The 18,539-nt window shown below is 33.6% G+C and overlaps 1 protein-coding gene across 5 annotated transcripts in view; it reads right to left on the bottom strand.

The window, feature by feature from the left end:
• Positions 1-1,832: 1,832 nt before the first annotated feature.
• The window catches only part of CSNK1A1 (casein kinase 1 alpha 1), a 36,510-nt gene continuing 19,803 nt past the window's right edge, over positions 1,833-18,539 (bottom strand). For 2 of the 5 annotated variants that reach the window (XM_034405749.3, XM_087887391.1), the window contains 6 exons: positions 15,518-15,657; positions 13,707-13,785; positions 12,197-12,271; positions 11,797-11,903; positions 10,773-10,921; positions 1,833-3,296 (listed from right to left, as the gene is read on the bottom strand). In XM_034405749.3, coding sequence (XP_034261640.1) covers positions 3,289-3,296; positions 10,773-10,921; positions 11,797-11,903; positions 12,197-12,271; positions 13,707-13,785; positions 15,518-15,657 — 558 coding nt within the window. In that variant the 3' untranslated portion in view covers positions 1,833-3,288. Of the gene's footprint in view, positions 3,297-9,295; positions 9,437-9,676; positions 10,922-11,796; positions 11,904-12,196; positions 12,272-13,706; positions 13,786-15,517; positions 15,658-18,539 lie in introns of those variants that run through there. The other 3 variants (XM_034405760.3, XM_087887392.1, XR_015732532.1) reach the window with 2 other exon arrangements.

Raw genomic sequence — 18,539 nt, 5'->3', positions numbered from 1 at the left:
GTTGTGTGTAACACTTCTTTCAGATAGAATGGTAGTCATTTTCACCTTTTAAAAAAGCCTGAATGAATTATAATAGTTTTACTCTCCCACTTTCAACGATTCTCCAGACCAATAATTATTTTGCATGCATGTTACATTCAAGCCAAATTTTGCTCTTTGTAAAGAGATAGTTATATCTTTGTAATCATAATTCTGGAAATTATGATTTTTAGCTGCCCAGAATTACCGAGTGGTAACATGAGTGGGTAATAAATTTTATACATAAATAAATAAATAAATAAATAAATATCCTCCCCCAAAAAACCCCCCACAAAAACATGAAACTTCCATGAGAAGTTGATCGACAGATAGTCAATTAAGAGAGTTATACAAAAGAAAGAAAAATAAGTTTTCTGTTGATACTTTTTTTTTCTCTTGACATGTATGTGCTGCACAATCTCTTGTTTTGAGAATCTTGAAACTGGACATTTCACTTATCTGATACGTTAATCCAGGATTTATATCCAATATTGAGATTCTCACGAGGATTTTAGTTTCCTTGTCCTATGATTATTTTTCACTATGCTCTATGGCCCAAGGCCTAATCCAACTCATTGGAGTTCTAGTAAAAGTTCTTGACATGAGAAATTTGAGTTAATCTTGCATTGACCAAACATACCCCTCTAAATTCAATCTGGAATACTAATACATTTTTCTAGAGACCAGGGGATCCCATGAGATGCAGGGGAGAGCAAAGAGGAATTCTCTGCATGAAAAATGTACTCTGTCCATTTGTAGTATGTAATCTGTAACTAAAACCCAACCATTATTTTGAATGTTAATCTGTACATTCAGTACTTACCGGTTATGATTAAAGACAACTACTGTAGCCACTTGATAACAATTAGAGAACCAGCATTAGCTCTCTGAATCAAGTTTTATTAGCACATTTAACTGTTCAGTATATTCAGTAAAAGGAAAAAAAGCAAAGCTACATTGAGCCAATTAAATCAGCCGTCCCTTTCAAATATTAATTTTTAATTAACTATTATCATCAGTCTAGTTATTAATCCTGATATTGAGAAGGAATGACTAAGAAATAGCCTGCCAAAAAATCAGCAGACCCTTTTTTTCAGATAGATAACTCTTTGCCCCTCCTCCTCATTCTTTTGCAACGATTGTTTTGGTTAATATAAAAGCTCTTTAATATCAAACTACTAATCCATCTGATCATTTTCAAGTTAGGAATTCATCAGTGCAAAATCCACAAGCAGGAAGCATTTTGTCTAGTTTTGTATGCATTTTGCTATTTCATACTGTATTGACAATGAAATGTTTATACAGCATCTTAATAAACTAAGTATATTCTCCATGAAAGGAACTTAGCTACTATAAAAATGTTAAGTTCTGCTTTTATATAGCTGGATATATTTACATGTACCTCATCTTCCATTAGCAGGATTGAACTACATATATAAGCAATGTATTATTTCCATCCTTCACCATCATTTCAATTGTTAAAGAAAATGAAACTTACATTCATAAGAATTATAAAACCTGAATGATTTTTGGGAAATTTCTAACTTTGTTTTCAAGAAAAAAAAACCCACCTGAGCAAAACTGCACAAAGCATATCCAAAAATTTGCACACTCTATATCTTAATGATGTCCTCCAAGTATCCATGCTCAAATGACAATAGTATCAAATATAAGTATTCACTTTGTGGAAAAGGAGTTGTTTAAGGGAGCTTCAATGTCTCATATTGAAATATGAACTGGGACATTATCTGATAAACACAGAAGAGGTGTGCAAGTCATAAAAAAACCATGTACACAATAGGCATCTGGCAGCATTTTCAGACAACTTTTAAAATTTATTCTGACATGCTATAAAGGAATAAGTTACACTGTTATATGAATCACCAGCAGTAAGAATATTTTTCAGCTGGGTTGGAGTGAAAAGATAACCTAAGGCAGTAACCAGTAACCAATGTGAGAGGCTGCCTGAGACCAAGAGTAAACCTGTCATATTTGTGTCACAAGAACTTGAAAGAAAATTCTTCCTTTTTAATACCCTTCATACCCTTTCATTTTAAATCTGCAAAAAATAAACAGTCTAGCCAATGCAGAGTTATGGCAGGATTTTTAAGCTGTTGCAATGGGTCTGAAAAGATTCCTTTATTTTCATCTGATCTCTTGTTACAGCAGACTGGGTATCAATGCAACAGATTATAAAAATGCAAGAGTGCCCCTCCCCATCAGGAAAACAAATACAAAATTTATTTAAAAACAAAAGTGAGGAAGTGTTACAACACTAGATCTAAAATGATTAAGAAACAGGACTGTTGCTTTAACAAATGGTATTGTAACTGCCATTTTAAAAAAAGGTGGTGTCTAATTTAGTTTGCAAATTATCAAGGCAAATTAAAAAAAGATTCCTAATAGGAACAGTTTAGTTTTTAATGAACTTGTAAACAAAAATGCTCCCATTTCAAAATAAAAAACAAAATCCCAGATCTTCTAGATGTTTACAGTGATTACATTTATCTAAGCAACTTTTACATAGTTTCAGTTGGAGGATGTTAACTAAATTTGTGACAAATATGCTGTTTCTCCTTTTATACCAATAACATTATAGAGTTAATGCAAAGTCCTAAAGATAATCTAGTAGTCGCTAAATTTCTCTTAAGTCTTCACTTTAGATGCTGTTATTTCTATGCACAGGTAAGCAGGCAGAGTCTTTCATATGCTTAAAACTGGAATCTTTGGTTACTACCACAATAGCTGGCTTGTTACATCACTCAAGTTACCAGCAATTTTATGAATGTTTTAAGTGTACAACTTTCAGAACCAGGGAGGAATACCCAGGAGGAGTGCACAATTGTGAGCATTTACAATTATCGCAACTGTTCTGAAGACTTGTTCATGCCATTCTTCCAAAATAATGAGATCTCATAAGCAGTGTAGTTCAAAGTAAAAAGGTTACAAAAATTGGCATATGCACAATTCTCTCCACCACTTGTGTGTCAACCACTCGGTTAATTTTTCCACTTGAAAAAATGCAATAGAAAACTGGACACCATGTTCAACTATCTCAGTAATATTCACAATTACAGCTGCTACAACTCAGAGATGCAGCATCAATGGTGCTGCCCAGAGCCAGTTTATACTGAAAGCAAGTTCTTTACATCAAGTAGATGGTTGCCCACAACCACTGGTATGTGTATTTATGAACTAAGATTTCTAGGATTTGGGAGGTGATACATCCTGCTCCATTCAGCTCTGCCTCATCTGTTCTCTTCTTCATGCTCAAAAACCTGGAAAACAAACAAAACACTTTGATATTTGGAAAGAGCCAACCAACTGAGTGGAAAATCTTAAAAGAGATTATGATTTCAATAGGAAAGAAATCTATTCCATTCGAAATTAGACTGATCTTCCACTTGATATCAGTGCCCCAAGGTTGAGTGTCCCATTTATGCACCAAGAGAAAAACATGCAAGAACCCTACTTTTCAGAGAAAACCGCACCCAGCCACCAGCTTTTTTGACAGGTCAACAATTTTAATTTGGCAGCCGTATCAAATTCCATGGAAGATCAATTATGCTCAGGCTGCCAATCATTGAGTATTTTTAGTTGCGGATCCTTTTGAATTAATTAAGTATACTTAAACAATTTTGCATATTGCCAGTTTCAAATACTGAATCACAAGTTGATCAAGTCATGGTTTAAATATTTAAAAACATGTCTTTTCACATGTCTTCTATGTGTACAGAAGAGAATCATACTCCTAATATATTTAACTAAAGGGGATATCTTTTTATAAACTACTTCAGATACACTATATAGATAATGTACAGCAGAAAAGTGATAAACTAAACCAGTTTACACTGCATATTAGTTCATCTGAAGTTGCCCTCATGAAATTAACATTTACAGTCCAAAATCAAATATATGTAAGTTGATAGTATAAGACAGGCACTAAGATTCACAGATAACAGTACAAAGTTGCCACATAGGCTGTTTGTTTGTATGCATGTTTATTTTCAATATACAGTCTGTACATGGAAATACATCTTCTATATATCCGAAATTGTAAAAGCATAGATCTTGTCATTCCAAAATGGCACATATAGGAGATCTACAGCATTATCCAGCTATTCCTAGAAAGAAGATTGATAAGCATGACAATTTTGTTACTTACAGAAGTTCTAGCCTGTTCGAATAACAACCCATTTTACTGGAACACAATTCCTCATCTAATACATGATCCAATTACATTTCAAGTTATATATAACTGAGATGAGTTACTTCACCTGCTTAATTAGTTCCAAAACAACAGCCTTAAAAATAATTGAAACAAATCCTATCGCCATTTAATGCTGTTGCTTAAAAATTACAAGAAAGTTACTGTTACATGGTTCAAGTTACTGTATCAAACAAATGAACCTAAAATTAGCCAAATGTATTATAATTGTTTCAAATTTCTAAAAAAGAATGTAGTCATTCAAAAAATCAATTATGTTAAGACTGCCAAAAGTAATATGTAGATGAAAACTACCTAAAAACAGTTGACATCTAGTAACTACATTCTCTGCAAGTGTACAGTTTGTTACTTTCCACCCAAAAGCCTCCAATCAACACTGAACTGCACTGCTGTGATATTACAGGAAATCTTTCATTTCTACTATTGAGGGAGAAATCTTAAAAGCATGAATAATGCAAGAAAGAAATGGAAAGCTAAGATAGGTTAAGAAAATTACATGGAAAAAATGGTTACTTTTGCTTTCAGAGTATGGTGTAAAATGCTTGTACTATCTTTTGTTAAAGAGCTGCAATCTCAATGGCTAAAGTACCAGACAGGATGAAAATATCTTCTGACCATTACCTGGAATTATAGGAGCAAGTCATTATACCTATATCTTCCACTCTACAATGCTGTCTTGGACGAATGTGTCTGGAAAATACATTACAACTTTTTCCATCTATTCAAAACTGTAGAGTTATCCTTTTCTATGTAACACTAACAGACATTCAATTAAAACTAACATATCTTCTTTGCTATGTCTGTTAAACTGAATATTGACCTGCCTAGCAGAAAGTGTTTAATAAAGAAATGTTAGATGATACTTTTAAGAATGATTCTAAAGAATGTTCTGCTTTATGTTACATATCAACACTGTGAAGGCTTTGAAAAAGAAAAGAAGCGAGCTCATTTTTTTCCCAGACTCATGCAGAAATAAGATACTTGACTGTCTCTAGTCTTTTTCCGTTGAGTCTAGGTCTCTAAAAATGGTATTTTTATCAGTAGAATAAAAGTAGAATCCTCTTTATAATTGGAGGATTTTTTATCTGTACAATTTATAGGTAGACTCTGGGGGTCTCATACCTTAAAAAAGTAGGAAAAGTATGAAAAAAAGAAATAAAAAATCACGAGTGGCCTCAGAGCAAATTTTTAAACACTTCACCCATCCAACCACATTGACTGAGAAGTATTTGAACTAGAGACTTCATACCAGTCCAGGATTCTCAACCCATAAACACATTTAAGGGCAGTTCGAACATGCTGCAACAACAATACTAACTCACTTTCCACTCTTGATCGTACTTGTAAAATACATTTCAAATGTAGGTTAGATCCTTTATTAAATTCTATCTTTTCCAGATTTGAATTAGACGCTCTCCAATAACTTAAGCTGGTTATCACCGATAGAAAAAAATAAACATAAGCACTGTATCTAGGATACCAATGTCCTAGCAAAAAAATAAAATAAAAAATAATTTGTTTGGAAAATCAGGTATGGATGTTTCCATGACCATCTTGCCCAACTACATTCAGACAGCCAAAATAAATACTAGAACAATAAAAAATCAACTACATCCTCCTCCAAAACTATACATGAGGCTGCATCTAGTACATTCAGTACCTATTGCACTGGTATTTTAGAGAAAATAATACTGTGGTCAGAACAATTATTAAGTTCAATAAAGGGTGATGAAACCATTCCTTATAGCATATAAATAGTCCAGGTGTTTAAAGCAAAGTTGCAAAGCAGTACAGAATGCACAAGTCTGGAAAGGTATACACAATCATATTGCTACGACTCATAATGCCTTACAAAATATTCAAATCAGAATAAACTTAACATTTTGATTATTCTAGCTACTATGTGCATATCAATTTCCATCTGAGTGCAGTCCTTTAAAAAAGAGTGACGTTTTGCAGACTGGCAACTAAAATTAACTTTCAAATTAAAATTTGAAGTAGTTATCAGAATTCAGCCTTTGGAGTTTTTCTGGATATGTTGTTTATTTAATAGGTAAATCTGCATCCAATCAAGTACAGGTAGTCCTCGACTTACAACAGTTCATTCAGTGACTGTTTGAAGTTACAACCACTGAAGAAAGTGGTTTCTGACAGTTTTTCACACTTACAGCCATTATAGCATTTCCACAGTCACGTGATCAAAATTCCGGTGCTTGGCAACTGACTCATGATGGCTGTAGTTTCCTGATGTCATGTGATCACTTTTTGTGACCTTCTGAAAAGCAAAGTCAAGAGGGAAGCCAGATTCACTTAACAACTATGTTACTAACTTAACAACTATGGTGATTCACTTAACAACTGTTGCAAGAAAGATCGTAAAATGGGGCAAAATTCACTTAACAATTGTCTCGGTTAGCAACAGAAATTTTGGGCTCAGTTGTGGTCCTAACTTGAGGACTACCTGTACCATACCATATGAAAAGAGATACTGTAAAGAAAATTAAGGCTTTTAAATTAACTATTTCAAATAGATTATAGTATTAGTGTTGTTCCAACATTTTTAGTTAGCAATTCTTATTCATATAGTGTACAAACAGCCTTTTTCATCTCCCATCTGATTTCTCATCCTTGGATGAACAATTTCTAAATGAGCAAAAAGTCTGACTTACCCACTGAAGTAGCAATTGTAAATTAATGCTTTGTATTTAAAAAGCTTTTAATATAACTCTATTATTTCTATTATCAGAATTCCTTTATATTGTCATATTAATCTGCCCTAATTCAAAATTCCAATGGGGTTTTTCTATAGTCTTTGTGCCTCTGCCATAACAGAAGTCTAACTGTATGCATAACATTATAGAATAAGAAATATAATTTGTCTTTCCTTCTAACATATAGATATCAAGCAAGATGATCTTCTGGAGCACCATATTTTCTGGTGTTCTGTTCACTAAAACAAAAAGCCAACCAACCAACCAAAAATGGCATTAAAAAAACCCCACTGAAACATCTGAAAAGTGGACCCAGAAGTGGTGGTACAGGGAGAAAGGTCGGCATTCTCCTGGGCCTAGCTGATTGATGCTTCTAGTCTTGTGGCAAGTTTCTGCATGCAGGGGGAACTGGGCTTCCTGCATGCTGAGGCAGAACCGCAATGACAAGAGCTCAGAGCAAGGCAAACACATGGGTGCCTTGCTTAAATGACTGCAGTGATTTATGACCGAAATTCCAAGCTCAATTGTGGCTGTAAGTCAAGGACTACATGCACTTTCACCCTTTCTACCATCACCTCCTTCCCCAAGATATAAATATTGTACTATTTGTTTTATGTAACACTTTCTCCTGCCTAACACAATCTCAATAAGTCTCCAACTCCAGCCCTTTTCCTTCTTCTCCAATATAATCCTTCCATTTGCAACTCCACTGGTGGAAATACCTTTCTTCCTTCTCTTCACCTCTATCCAATTAAGCCCTCTCGTTCCCTATTCCTACAAGATAAGATGTTTCTTTCAAATTTGTGCCATTTGAGAGGATTTTTTGGCATAGTTACTAGGAAAATATCTACTACCACTACTATTTACAATTTAGGTGATATTAACTTGTTTTAGCCTCATTTTCAATAAATTCAGACATTATTTAAGTAACGTATCTCTGAACAGTTAATTATACACATAAAATGCTGCTTTAAACAAGTAGAACAGGAATTTCAACCAAGTGAAAACACTCTGATTCGTAAACTGGAAAAAAACCAATTTCCTCTTTTCAAATCCCAAATTACTTCTGAATTTAAAATGAATGCAAAGAAAGAAAAGACTTTTCTTTAAAAGTTCAGAGAAAGAGGATAACTGGATTATCATTTCAGTAGTCTGAAATCGAATGCAGGAGTATTGCTTTTAAAATTTTTAAAGAAAAAATGTTCCTTAAATAGATCTGACTAGGCATGAAATTAATTATAATTGGTATATTTTAGCAATAGCAATAGCACTTAGACTTATATACCGCTTCAGTGCTTTACAGCCATTTTGATGGGTTATTGCTGGCTATCCCTGTCATAAACAATTCTTTGTTAAAAATATTTCTCCTATATTGAATACTGAAAATAATGACAAGAAAATGAGCTGGAAATACGTCATGTCAATGTCTGCATTTAACTCTGCCTTTGGAAAATTTAATTTAAAATCTTGGTCAATTCCTTTCGCACTTCGACAAAACAGCCAAAATGAAACAATAATTTCCTTGCACTTAGTTCAAAGAGCTATGGGAATAGGCCCAAGGGAGACTGCATATGTTTGTAGGTTTGCTTTAGCCCCATCTTTTTAAAAAACTGGATACAATTTTTCAATCTCTACTTTTGTATACTTCAATATTTACTAATTAGAATTACTGAACGGCTTGTGGTAGAATCAAGTCCTCTTGCTTTCAGAATAGCTGTTGCCAAATTGTAATTGTATAGCAGATGTTTTGCAGATTTCAGCATTATTATCCTTACTTCTGGAACAGTTGAAGGATATTCCAAAAAGCAGCTTGAAGGATATTCCACAAAGTGGTATTTTATTGATTTTGGTCTTCTTGATTTCTTTATCTCTTCTCATCCTGATATCTTCGTATCATTATGACAAAAATGCATATTAGCCTTTTAATAAAAACATTTTTACAGTTTGGAATTCTTGCTAGCATCCAATAATATATACATTTATGCCTCAATAATTTAAGTAAGGAAGCAATCCTCTTTTTCTGTTGATTCAAAAACATACACAACTGGATTATTGTGAATATGGTCACATAGTTCAACCAATAGTGGTTCCTTCTAGATTTGCACACTTTTCTATTTTCTTCTTACACGTTTTATCCAATAATTTCCTTATGATCTTTGTTTTGCTCTAATGGGCTGCATCCTGGCAGAGACTATATTGTATCAACGATGTGTTCTCATCCGTACTTTGCTGCATAAAGTGACACTGTTTTCATTAATTACCTCTTGCTGTAATCTGTTATCATAAATTTATCTCTGCCTATTTGTGGATAGTAGAATTTTATTCTTCTTTTTCCAGCTTTTCTTTTTTCAAATATTTTTTCTGACATATTTGATGTAATTGAAACATTTTTAATCAGGTAATTCTAAAATGGTAGGCACTGATGTTATGATTGAAAATGGTGTGTGCAGTCAGTTATCAGAGTCCTGTATAGATTCTCCTAAATAAAAAAAAAAGCATCATTAGTACTGTGGCCTTTTAAATCATATTCTTTGTTATATGCACTAATAATGTGTACTTACTGTATAAAAGGAATGTGCATATTTTTATTTCAATTAAATAAAAATGGAAGTACTGATTGGTTTTATTTATACACAATTCAAAAATTTAAACCAACCTCAAAACAGAGAAAAGTAAACAGTCCCAATTTTGAAAAATTACGACAACAGTATTTACTGACCTGAAGGTCCTGCATGTGCAGACTTGACTCGTTTTGCTTTCCAGTTATCTTCAAAGAGGACCAAGCCTCGTGGCGTTTCATTTGGATACTCAGGGCTTGCATTTCTTTGTTACACTGTTTGCATTTTGTGTGCTTGCCCATCTTATTTACAGATATAGAAACATAATTAACATATTCCCAAATGTGATCCATTTACTGCCTGCTGCTATAGAAAGTTGCTTCTTTTATTATTTTGTCAATAAATCTCAAATAGATCTATAATTAAAATTAGAAACAGATCCCCCAGGAACCTAGAAGTATTTTCAGTTGAATTTGTTTACTTTGTTTCTCTTCCCTATCCCTTATATATACATATATATTTGATAGATTCTGCCTAAATTCAACCCACCCTCCCAAATCCTCTGATCACTGCCTTTCTTGTCTTTTACTGAGGGAGAGGGGTGAGAAAGATTTGATATGTTTGTGCATGAACATGGGAACTCGTCTCCCTGTAGCATTGTTAGCTATGCTATTCAGAGAATACAGAGTATCATCATGCTGAAGCTATCTATGTCCTAATTTTTTTTAAAAAAGTACCCTAATTTTATTTATTTATATAATAATGTACATACTGCCTCCTAAGATTGTCTGTAGTAAAATTGATGTCATTTACTGGGGTGGGGAAGAGGAATATATTCAAAGAAAATGTTTACTTCTTGGGTATTTTTCCCTCCAAAGAAACCCATACCAAAGCCGCATCTATACCGGCCCAATACAAAAAATAATAGAAAATTTCTTCCATAAAATGTTAGGTCCAGGATTTTGGTTCATACTATATTCCCAACACCAAGCCAGCTTATTTTGAAGAGGGGTTAATGAGGGAGTAGAAGATGCAGTGGTTAAAATGACCCAACATACCCAAAGAAATGATATGAAAACAAGGACACTTGGTTTAAAGTTAGTAGTCAAATTTTCCAAGGACGTCCGTTTTTTAAATACTAAATAGCCAAATAAGTGTTTTTAATGACCTCCTTGAGCTAACCCGTATCACCAACAGGATCCAAATTAGTGTTTATCATTTTTGGTCTGTAACGTCACTTGGTTCTTGGCTACTAACCTTTCATGTTATTCTTGGATTTGTCAGTTTGCTTGCCTGTGGGGGTTTGGGTTTGCTGCCCCTGCCCACTGGAAGAGGCTGCCTGCTGTGCGGCTTTCTGCTTTAACATTGTCCAGTCAAATGTGTAGTCGTATTGATGATTCAGGGTCCTACAGAGGGTACAATTTAAAAAGTAAGAAAACCATCACTGAGATATAATACTTGAATTGCTGTTGCATAAGCAGCTTTAACTGGCATTCAAAATGCAGCATTTTGTAAAACAATGAACATGAGGCAGGGTGATGGTTAATAATTAAAATCTGCTTGCAGCAACTTTCAAGGTCCTCTGTACTTCTAAAAAAGTACAGCTTTGGCTCAAGTGGAAAGAGTCCCATGCATAAAGTCTATAAAGCCCTTCCAACTGATTAATAGGGGAAAGGGAAATACCAATCTTCATCCCCATTTCTCTTTTTTGAGTTGAACCCTGCACTAAGTCCACGGATAAACTTCTGCAATTCTGCAAATGACCACGTATGACTATTGCGATCTTAATCAGTCACTTTAACCTCCTCTGCAGTCAACATTAATTTTGAGCAAATTCAGCACTGAAAAAAAAATAGATTCACTAACAATTACAGCACAGTACTAATTTCAAGTGTAGTTTATGTTGAATTGACTAAATTATGATATAACCAACTTTTGTAGACCAAAGAAAATACTTCCTAAAAATGGTTGTTGCAGAGTACAGCTTGCTTAGTTCCAAATGGCTGACATATACCAATATAGCCAATCATAAAACAGACATCACAGCGGAATAAGAGGTAGGCTATCCAGACACAAAATCATTTTGATACAGTATCAGGAAAGGATCTCTTCCCAATGAAGTCTATTTCTAGTATATCCAAATTTCTTTTACGTATTTTTATATTTTCAGCCAAACTTCTAGAATGATAAGAATGTTATCTAGCCAAGCTAACCATGTGAACAACCATTGTTGTTAAAACTGTTCTATTTGAATATTCAAGAAGTATCCTACAAGACCAACCTGAAAAGGATACGGAATAGCTGCCTCAGATACATATAATCAGGAGCTTCTTCAAAGCGCAGGCCACGGCAGTAGTTCAGGTACATTGCAAATTCTGCAGGAAATCCCTGTAAACAGAAGAAATCAACGCAAGAATTGGAGGCAAAATCCCCACAATTTTTATACTCAGAAATTCAGTTCTATATCATTATTTTTTAGAAAATGGTAAGTAACGGACAAAAGAAAAAGTGACACTAAAATTAAAGATAGATCAATTATAACTACTGTAAAGACAGTTCCAATAATACATGCAGTTAAACATCTATATAATATTAATTTTACCTTCCAAAATTATTGGCTTATTTACAAAAGAAAATATGATTCATTATCAGAGAATTAAAATTTTAAAAACAGTTTGTACCTTACACAAAACTTCAACAGGAGTAGACATCTTCTTTTCACTAATCTTTTCATATTTCTGCTTCTTTGTTGCAGCCTGCAGAAAATATGTATATATATAAATCAGCTTGATTTCATTTAGGGCCGCTTCAGGGTTGTTTGATCGGGGTGGGGGGTGGGCGTGGCCAGCTTGACATCACTCATGTTGGGGGTGCCTGTGGTGGCCCGAGCGCTCTGCCAGTGAAAATGGAGCTCAGGAGGGCCACATGCGACTCTCCCAAGTTCTGTTTTTGCTGGCAGAGGGTTGCAGGAGGCTGTTGCAGCCGAAAATGGAGCTCGGGTGGACAATATGCAGTCCTCTTGAGCTCCATTTTTGCTGGCAGAGCCACTGTAGGCTGTCCTTCACTGTTTCCAGGGCGGCCCCACGGGCTGGATCTGGCCCTTGAGTTTGACATCCCTGATATAAATGGAACAATGCTACCCTATTTTTCGCACCATAAAATGCACCTAGGTTTAGAGGAGGAAAACAAGAGAAAAATGTATCAGGCGGAGCCTGAGAGGACACAGATAGGTGTCCTCTCATATGCCAGCTCTGCCTATTGACTCCTGCATTGCGGAAAAGAGACAGAAGAGGCGGGCAATGACAAAGACAGAAGAGGCGGGGTTCAGCACTGTAAAAGGACTACCCCGCCATAGCCCAGCTGCTATTCACCAAAGGATCAGCAGTTTCCACCCACTTTTGGGGGAGGGGGAGTACATCTTATGGAGCGAAAAATACAGTATTTTTTTAATTATCATAGATCTAAAGGAAATTACCAAGTTTCAGAATTCACTGGAAAAGGAATAAAAATCTTTATTACATGCTTTACTCCAACTTAATTAGCTCATGATAGGATTATATGGCTGTTTCTAGTATTTTTCCTATATAGTCAGATTATGAGTAAATTATAGATATCTCATAATGCTCTTGGTATTAGATTGCACCTGATAGCTTAACACTGCCAGCACAAATTGCTTACTGCCATCAATATACTCAAAATCATCATCTGAATTATATAATTTCTTAAGAAAGTACCAACAGATTTCTATCTCTCTCACACATATTTGTACATTATCTCAATGAATGTGTGTCTGTGCATGCATATCTCTCATTTTTTAAATCATAATACACCATCTTGAAGATGGAAAGGCTGCAGTACTTTGAGCAAGGCTTGAGGATAACCAAAGTTCTCTGGACAGGGCACACTTTTCCATAACTTTTCCAAATCATTATTCAAACTGCACATTGCCCTTTAAGGCTATCTCACCCCTAATGTCTTTCTCTGAGCATCTTCTAAGGTATTTGTCAGAAATAAGCAAATAAAAGAAGCAGCCTAGACCATACTCAGTTTAGACCTATGTGTAGGGTGCCATATCATGCCAGAGATTCTATCTATTCCATAGTATCTGAATTACAAATAAACAATATTGTGCTTCTTCATCCAATATTTTAGTATGGTCTTTTACAACTCTGTATGAAGTTTTTAACATACCTTTAATCCTTGCCACGGCAGGCTGGTTCTGTTAAAGTACATCAATACATATCCTAATGACTCCATATCATCACGACGACTGAGGAAAAAAGTTTTATGTGCTTACTCATACATTGCATAGCATCACTTCTCAGGTCACAATAAGTTATGAAAATGAACTGTCAGTAAAATGTGCAACACACTAATATGCAACAGTAATAAATAAGATTCACCAAATTTATTTGGAGAACTGTAAAATGATGCATATCTTATTCCTTCTAATTCTTGTTTTTCTTAAAGATGGTATACCGTTTCCCCCAAAATAAGACATCCCTGATAATAAGACCAATTGGGCTTTTGAGCGCATGGCAATAAGGTCAAATGCTTATTTCAGGGTTCAAAAAAAATATAAGACAGGGTCTTATTTTCAGGGAAACATGGTAGCAATACACTTCAAATTTTAGCAAACTGCTTAACTATTACAGAAAACTGCATACCAGTTTTCCTGGCATATTCAATTTTCTATTTTGCTATTTTTCTCCTTATCAAATGCTAACTTCTAAATTTTGGTTTATCTTGGAGTGTTATCAACTTCCTGACTCGATCCTGCCGGATTAGAGGCAGTTAACCCTTTCCTGACCACTGTGCCCTCACTTCCCTAGAATAAAATAATAATCAAGCATTTTTTTATAATATATATATTTTATGCAAAAATAACTATTAACTTTAGACTTCAATGATTGCTGAAATTGTTTTCCCTTATTTTCCAATCATTTTCTACTTTGGTCAACAACTGTGTGTAAAACAAGCTCCAAGAGCTCCATTCAGCCCCATATCTATCTTGATAATAGTACAACAGTGAGATCATGAAAGCATGAAAATTGTGTAGGCATAATAGGAAAGCACATAACAGCAAAACTGTTATGAACAATTCTGATTCTTATTCTACATAAAATATAATTGAAAATATTCAAAAGCTAAATTTAACCATATGAATTTTGAAAATTTATGATAAAAATACTGATTCCAGAAATAATCCAATTTTTATGCTTGATGACTGACACTATAATGCCAACAAAGGCATCAGAAAACATGCTAAGTCCAAAAGTATATGTTAGAAGAAGTTGAACACAATTTAAAAATTACAAACTATCACCAGAATGAAGGAAAAGGTATTGATTCACAAATTATGAAATGTGTATGAAAACTCTTGGTCTGTTAAGGAAAAAGTTAACTTCACCTGAAGTACTGTATTTCAGAGCTGAGAATCTTATTAGATATAAATTAATACCATATACATAAAAAATAAATTATTTTAAAAACAGCAATCTCTCCAGAGGATAAGAACAAAGAAATCTTAAGTTTTAAGTCTTTAAGAAATAATTTTAACTTTGAGAACATATGCTATTTGTGATGCAAAGTTTTTCCACTTTTATTTAACATTGGCATTTTGTAGGAACCATATAAGGATGGTTTTATGTTGGGTATCCACTCTGCTGTTAACTAGTTATATCAAATGACTTTATTTGTTAAGGCAACATGTATAAAAATGTATCTGTCATGGATATTTTGGTGTCTATAAGCTACACAATATTTGCTCTATTGTAAGAACATTTAAATTAATTTTCCTTTTTTTGTCATAAAATAAGTATTTAAGTTCCCAAATATTATGGCACTGGTAGAAAATGTGTGGTCTTCCCAAAGTTACTAAACTATAATTTCAGCCTCTTAATCTGATAATTGATAAGGGGCATTAGCAGCAATTCAGAAATTTCTGGAGTTTAACTTTTTACAGTTCCTAATCTAATTACAGAAATTGCTTGGATACTTACCTCTGTTCAATGCCAAGATGTGCATTAATGCTTGCATATCTAGCTGTACCAGTGAGATTTTTGTCTTCTCTATAAGGTATGTGTTGCCTTGTTCTGTTGTCCCGATACTTTTTGGCCAACCCAAAGTCAATAAGGAATAACTTTAAAATAGATAAAATAGATTCAAATTTCCAGATGGCATTTGGAAATATCATCAGAACTTTTAAATATATGCCTAATAGATAATTCAGACCAACAAAATTAAATTAAATTATAATTTAAAGGCAAGGGAAACAAAACCACAACTCTTAATTATTACTTGAAAAATAAAATATAAAATGGACCTATAATTTCTCATCTATTAGGAAAAAACAAATAAAATTATTCAAAGTGAGTTTTACTGCAAAAATTGTGGATTGTATTACTTTCTTATGAATGTTCTATATGTTGGCATGCCATTAAAGAGACTGTAAGGACTGGAGAGAAATAAAATATGGTAAAATAAATAATTAAATAAAGCTAGGCCACATAAATGTTAACATTTTAACATTTTCTTATTATATACAATTTTATGAAACTGTTTTCAGTTAATTTCTCAAGTAATTTTGCTTTTCTGCCACTTACTGCTATCATTTGTTTCTACTACACTGAAGCATTCTTTTATATTATCAAAAAATATCTGAATATGTGAATTCAAGACCAAAGTGTCACAGAATAATTTATTTTATATTTTACTAATTAAAGGACTATCAAATTTAACTAAAATGTTCAATTATAAATAAACTGAAAATTGTTAGATGTTGCAGATTAAAAGTATAATAAATCAGTTGTCTAATAAAATATATATATATATTGTTCTGTAGAAAACTAAGACTAGACTAATGGAGTAAGACAATTTTTAAGAGTTCATTTTAGGAAGTGTACTAAAACTCCTAGTAATTCCTGTACATTTTTCGCAAAGTATCTAAAGCTAATACAGAAAAAGAGATTTTTAAAAAAGGAGAAAAAGTGTTTCCTAAAGTAAAAGCACCAAATAATTGACAAAACTAAAATTTAGAAAACAACTGAAAACAATAATTTAACAGATGTTCAGGTTACTAGTGTCTTTAAGGAACATTTTATTATAAGCTTGTTTAATAAACAAGCAAGTAAATAAAATAGTTGTTGGGCCTTTATAATTTGCCATAGTGAAGAAGTTTAGACGCAATGAGAGGAAGAAAGACAGCATTTAAAGCAGGGTCAACAGGCATCATTACACACCAACATTTCTCTAATAAAACTTATTTTTAAAAATACATCTTAAAAGTTAAAAAATGATAAACATTTACTGAGTTCTCAAGCACAAAAACTGATTTGGATATCCCATGAGATTTTGCTCTTAAAAGTATTAATTTTGAAGATCAATGAGTGTTATCCTAGTGTGTCGCAGGCATAATACTGTTGACTCCTGATTTAAAGTTAACTGAACACTTGTGTTTATGTTATAGGTGAATGTGGATGGATAACACTTAACCATGATAGATGACCTGAAAACAGTACAAAACACAGAATACCTAGTTGATTCAAATAAGTAAACCTTATAAAGTTGAAATATTAGTAGGCCAATTAGTATTTTATGAGATCCTTCTCTTTATTAGCACAAAGCAGGAAAGACATTATGATTTTTAAAAAAGTATTATAAAAGAAGTTGACAATATAATTTTCAGATATTTATTTTCTCTTTCCCATCTCTGATTTGGACAAATGCAAGCAGGGCCGGATTTTCCTATAGGCTAACTAGGCTTCAGCCTAGGGCCTCAAGATCAAGAGGGGCCTACATTCAAATTGTTAGCAAAATTAAAATTACACTTTCACTATAGGTGAAAGGGCCTCATAAGTGGAATAGCCTAGGGCCTCTTTTCATCTAAATCCGGCCCTGAATGCAAGGTATAGAAAGACCACGCTCTTATAAAGCACTGGATAGATTATGGCAAGGAAATAACTCTGCCATGTAACTTTTCCATGATGATATATTCTTACAATCTCAAGACACCAAAGCCATGCTTCATTAAGGGGAAAATAATACTAGGGAGCAAAGTTACCTAGCAACATAATAACACTCCCTCTTAAATTGCTTTGGTTGACAAGTAAGGATATTACTTTTGAGATTAGATATAATACTATTCCACCCAATAAACCACACTTCTCCAAGCTACTGCCTTTACATCTTCCTAATTTACTCCCCCCCCACCCGCCAAATGAATGCCTGCACGAATCTTTCTGATTTAGTTTCAGAGTAAATAAGGAAACCCAGTCAGAACTGGAATGATAGACAGAGAAGGGAAACTCAATGATTCCAGTCTGAATCTGGCAAAGTGCTTCTGCTGTTTACACTGGAATAAGGGCTCTTATTTGTACTATTCTATTCTCCAAGATAAAGCACATTTTAACACAAAAAGGATTTTGTTATTTATAGTACAAAATATATCTATTTTATATTTAGCTAAATCAATTTTAGAACAAGAAGTATCACTTCCTTGTTTATTAGCATAGGACACAGTCTTCACACTGGCTCAATTATTATGTGATACAAAAACATTTCTGGCATGACCTGATCAAGCCAAATGTTTCTTAATAACTCAATGAGTATCCATGTTTACCCTTCTGCCTTCTATCTCACCCCCATACAATAAAGAAAAGGACTTCAGCCAACTTTATTTTTTAAGGTTTTTTTTTACTTCAGGTTCAGTTTTTCAAAAAACTTTTATTAAATACAAACTGATGAACGTGCATGTAAACCACGATTAAACAATCCAGTTTAAACAGCTGACTTGTTAATCTCTTATTCTTCTGCAAGTAGCCTATGACAATTGATATCAGTCTTCTAACATTCTCCTTCTCTGCAGAAAGATATATTATAAAAATCTAAAATCCAGCCTGGGGCTATATTGAAGTTTGAATAAGTTCCAATGTTATAAATTAGATAGGTACTTTAATTTGAGCCACAATACAGCATAAAAGGACGCTGCATATAATGAAAACTATTCCAATTGCCACATTTCTA

Source organism: Pantherophis guttatus, chromosome 2, assembly GCF_059756535.1.
Source record: "Pantherophis guttatus breed Tessera chromosome 2, ASM5975653v1, whole genome shotgun sequence".
Classification (NCBI taxonomy): Eukaryota; Metazoa; Chordata; class Lepidosauria; order Squamata; family Colubridae; genus Pantherophis; species Pantherophis guttatus.
The sequence above is the reverse complement of the archived record's forward strand: the minus strand, read 5'-3'. Positions and strand labels throughout refer to the sequence as shown.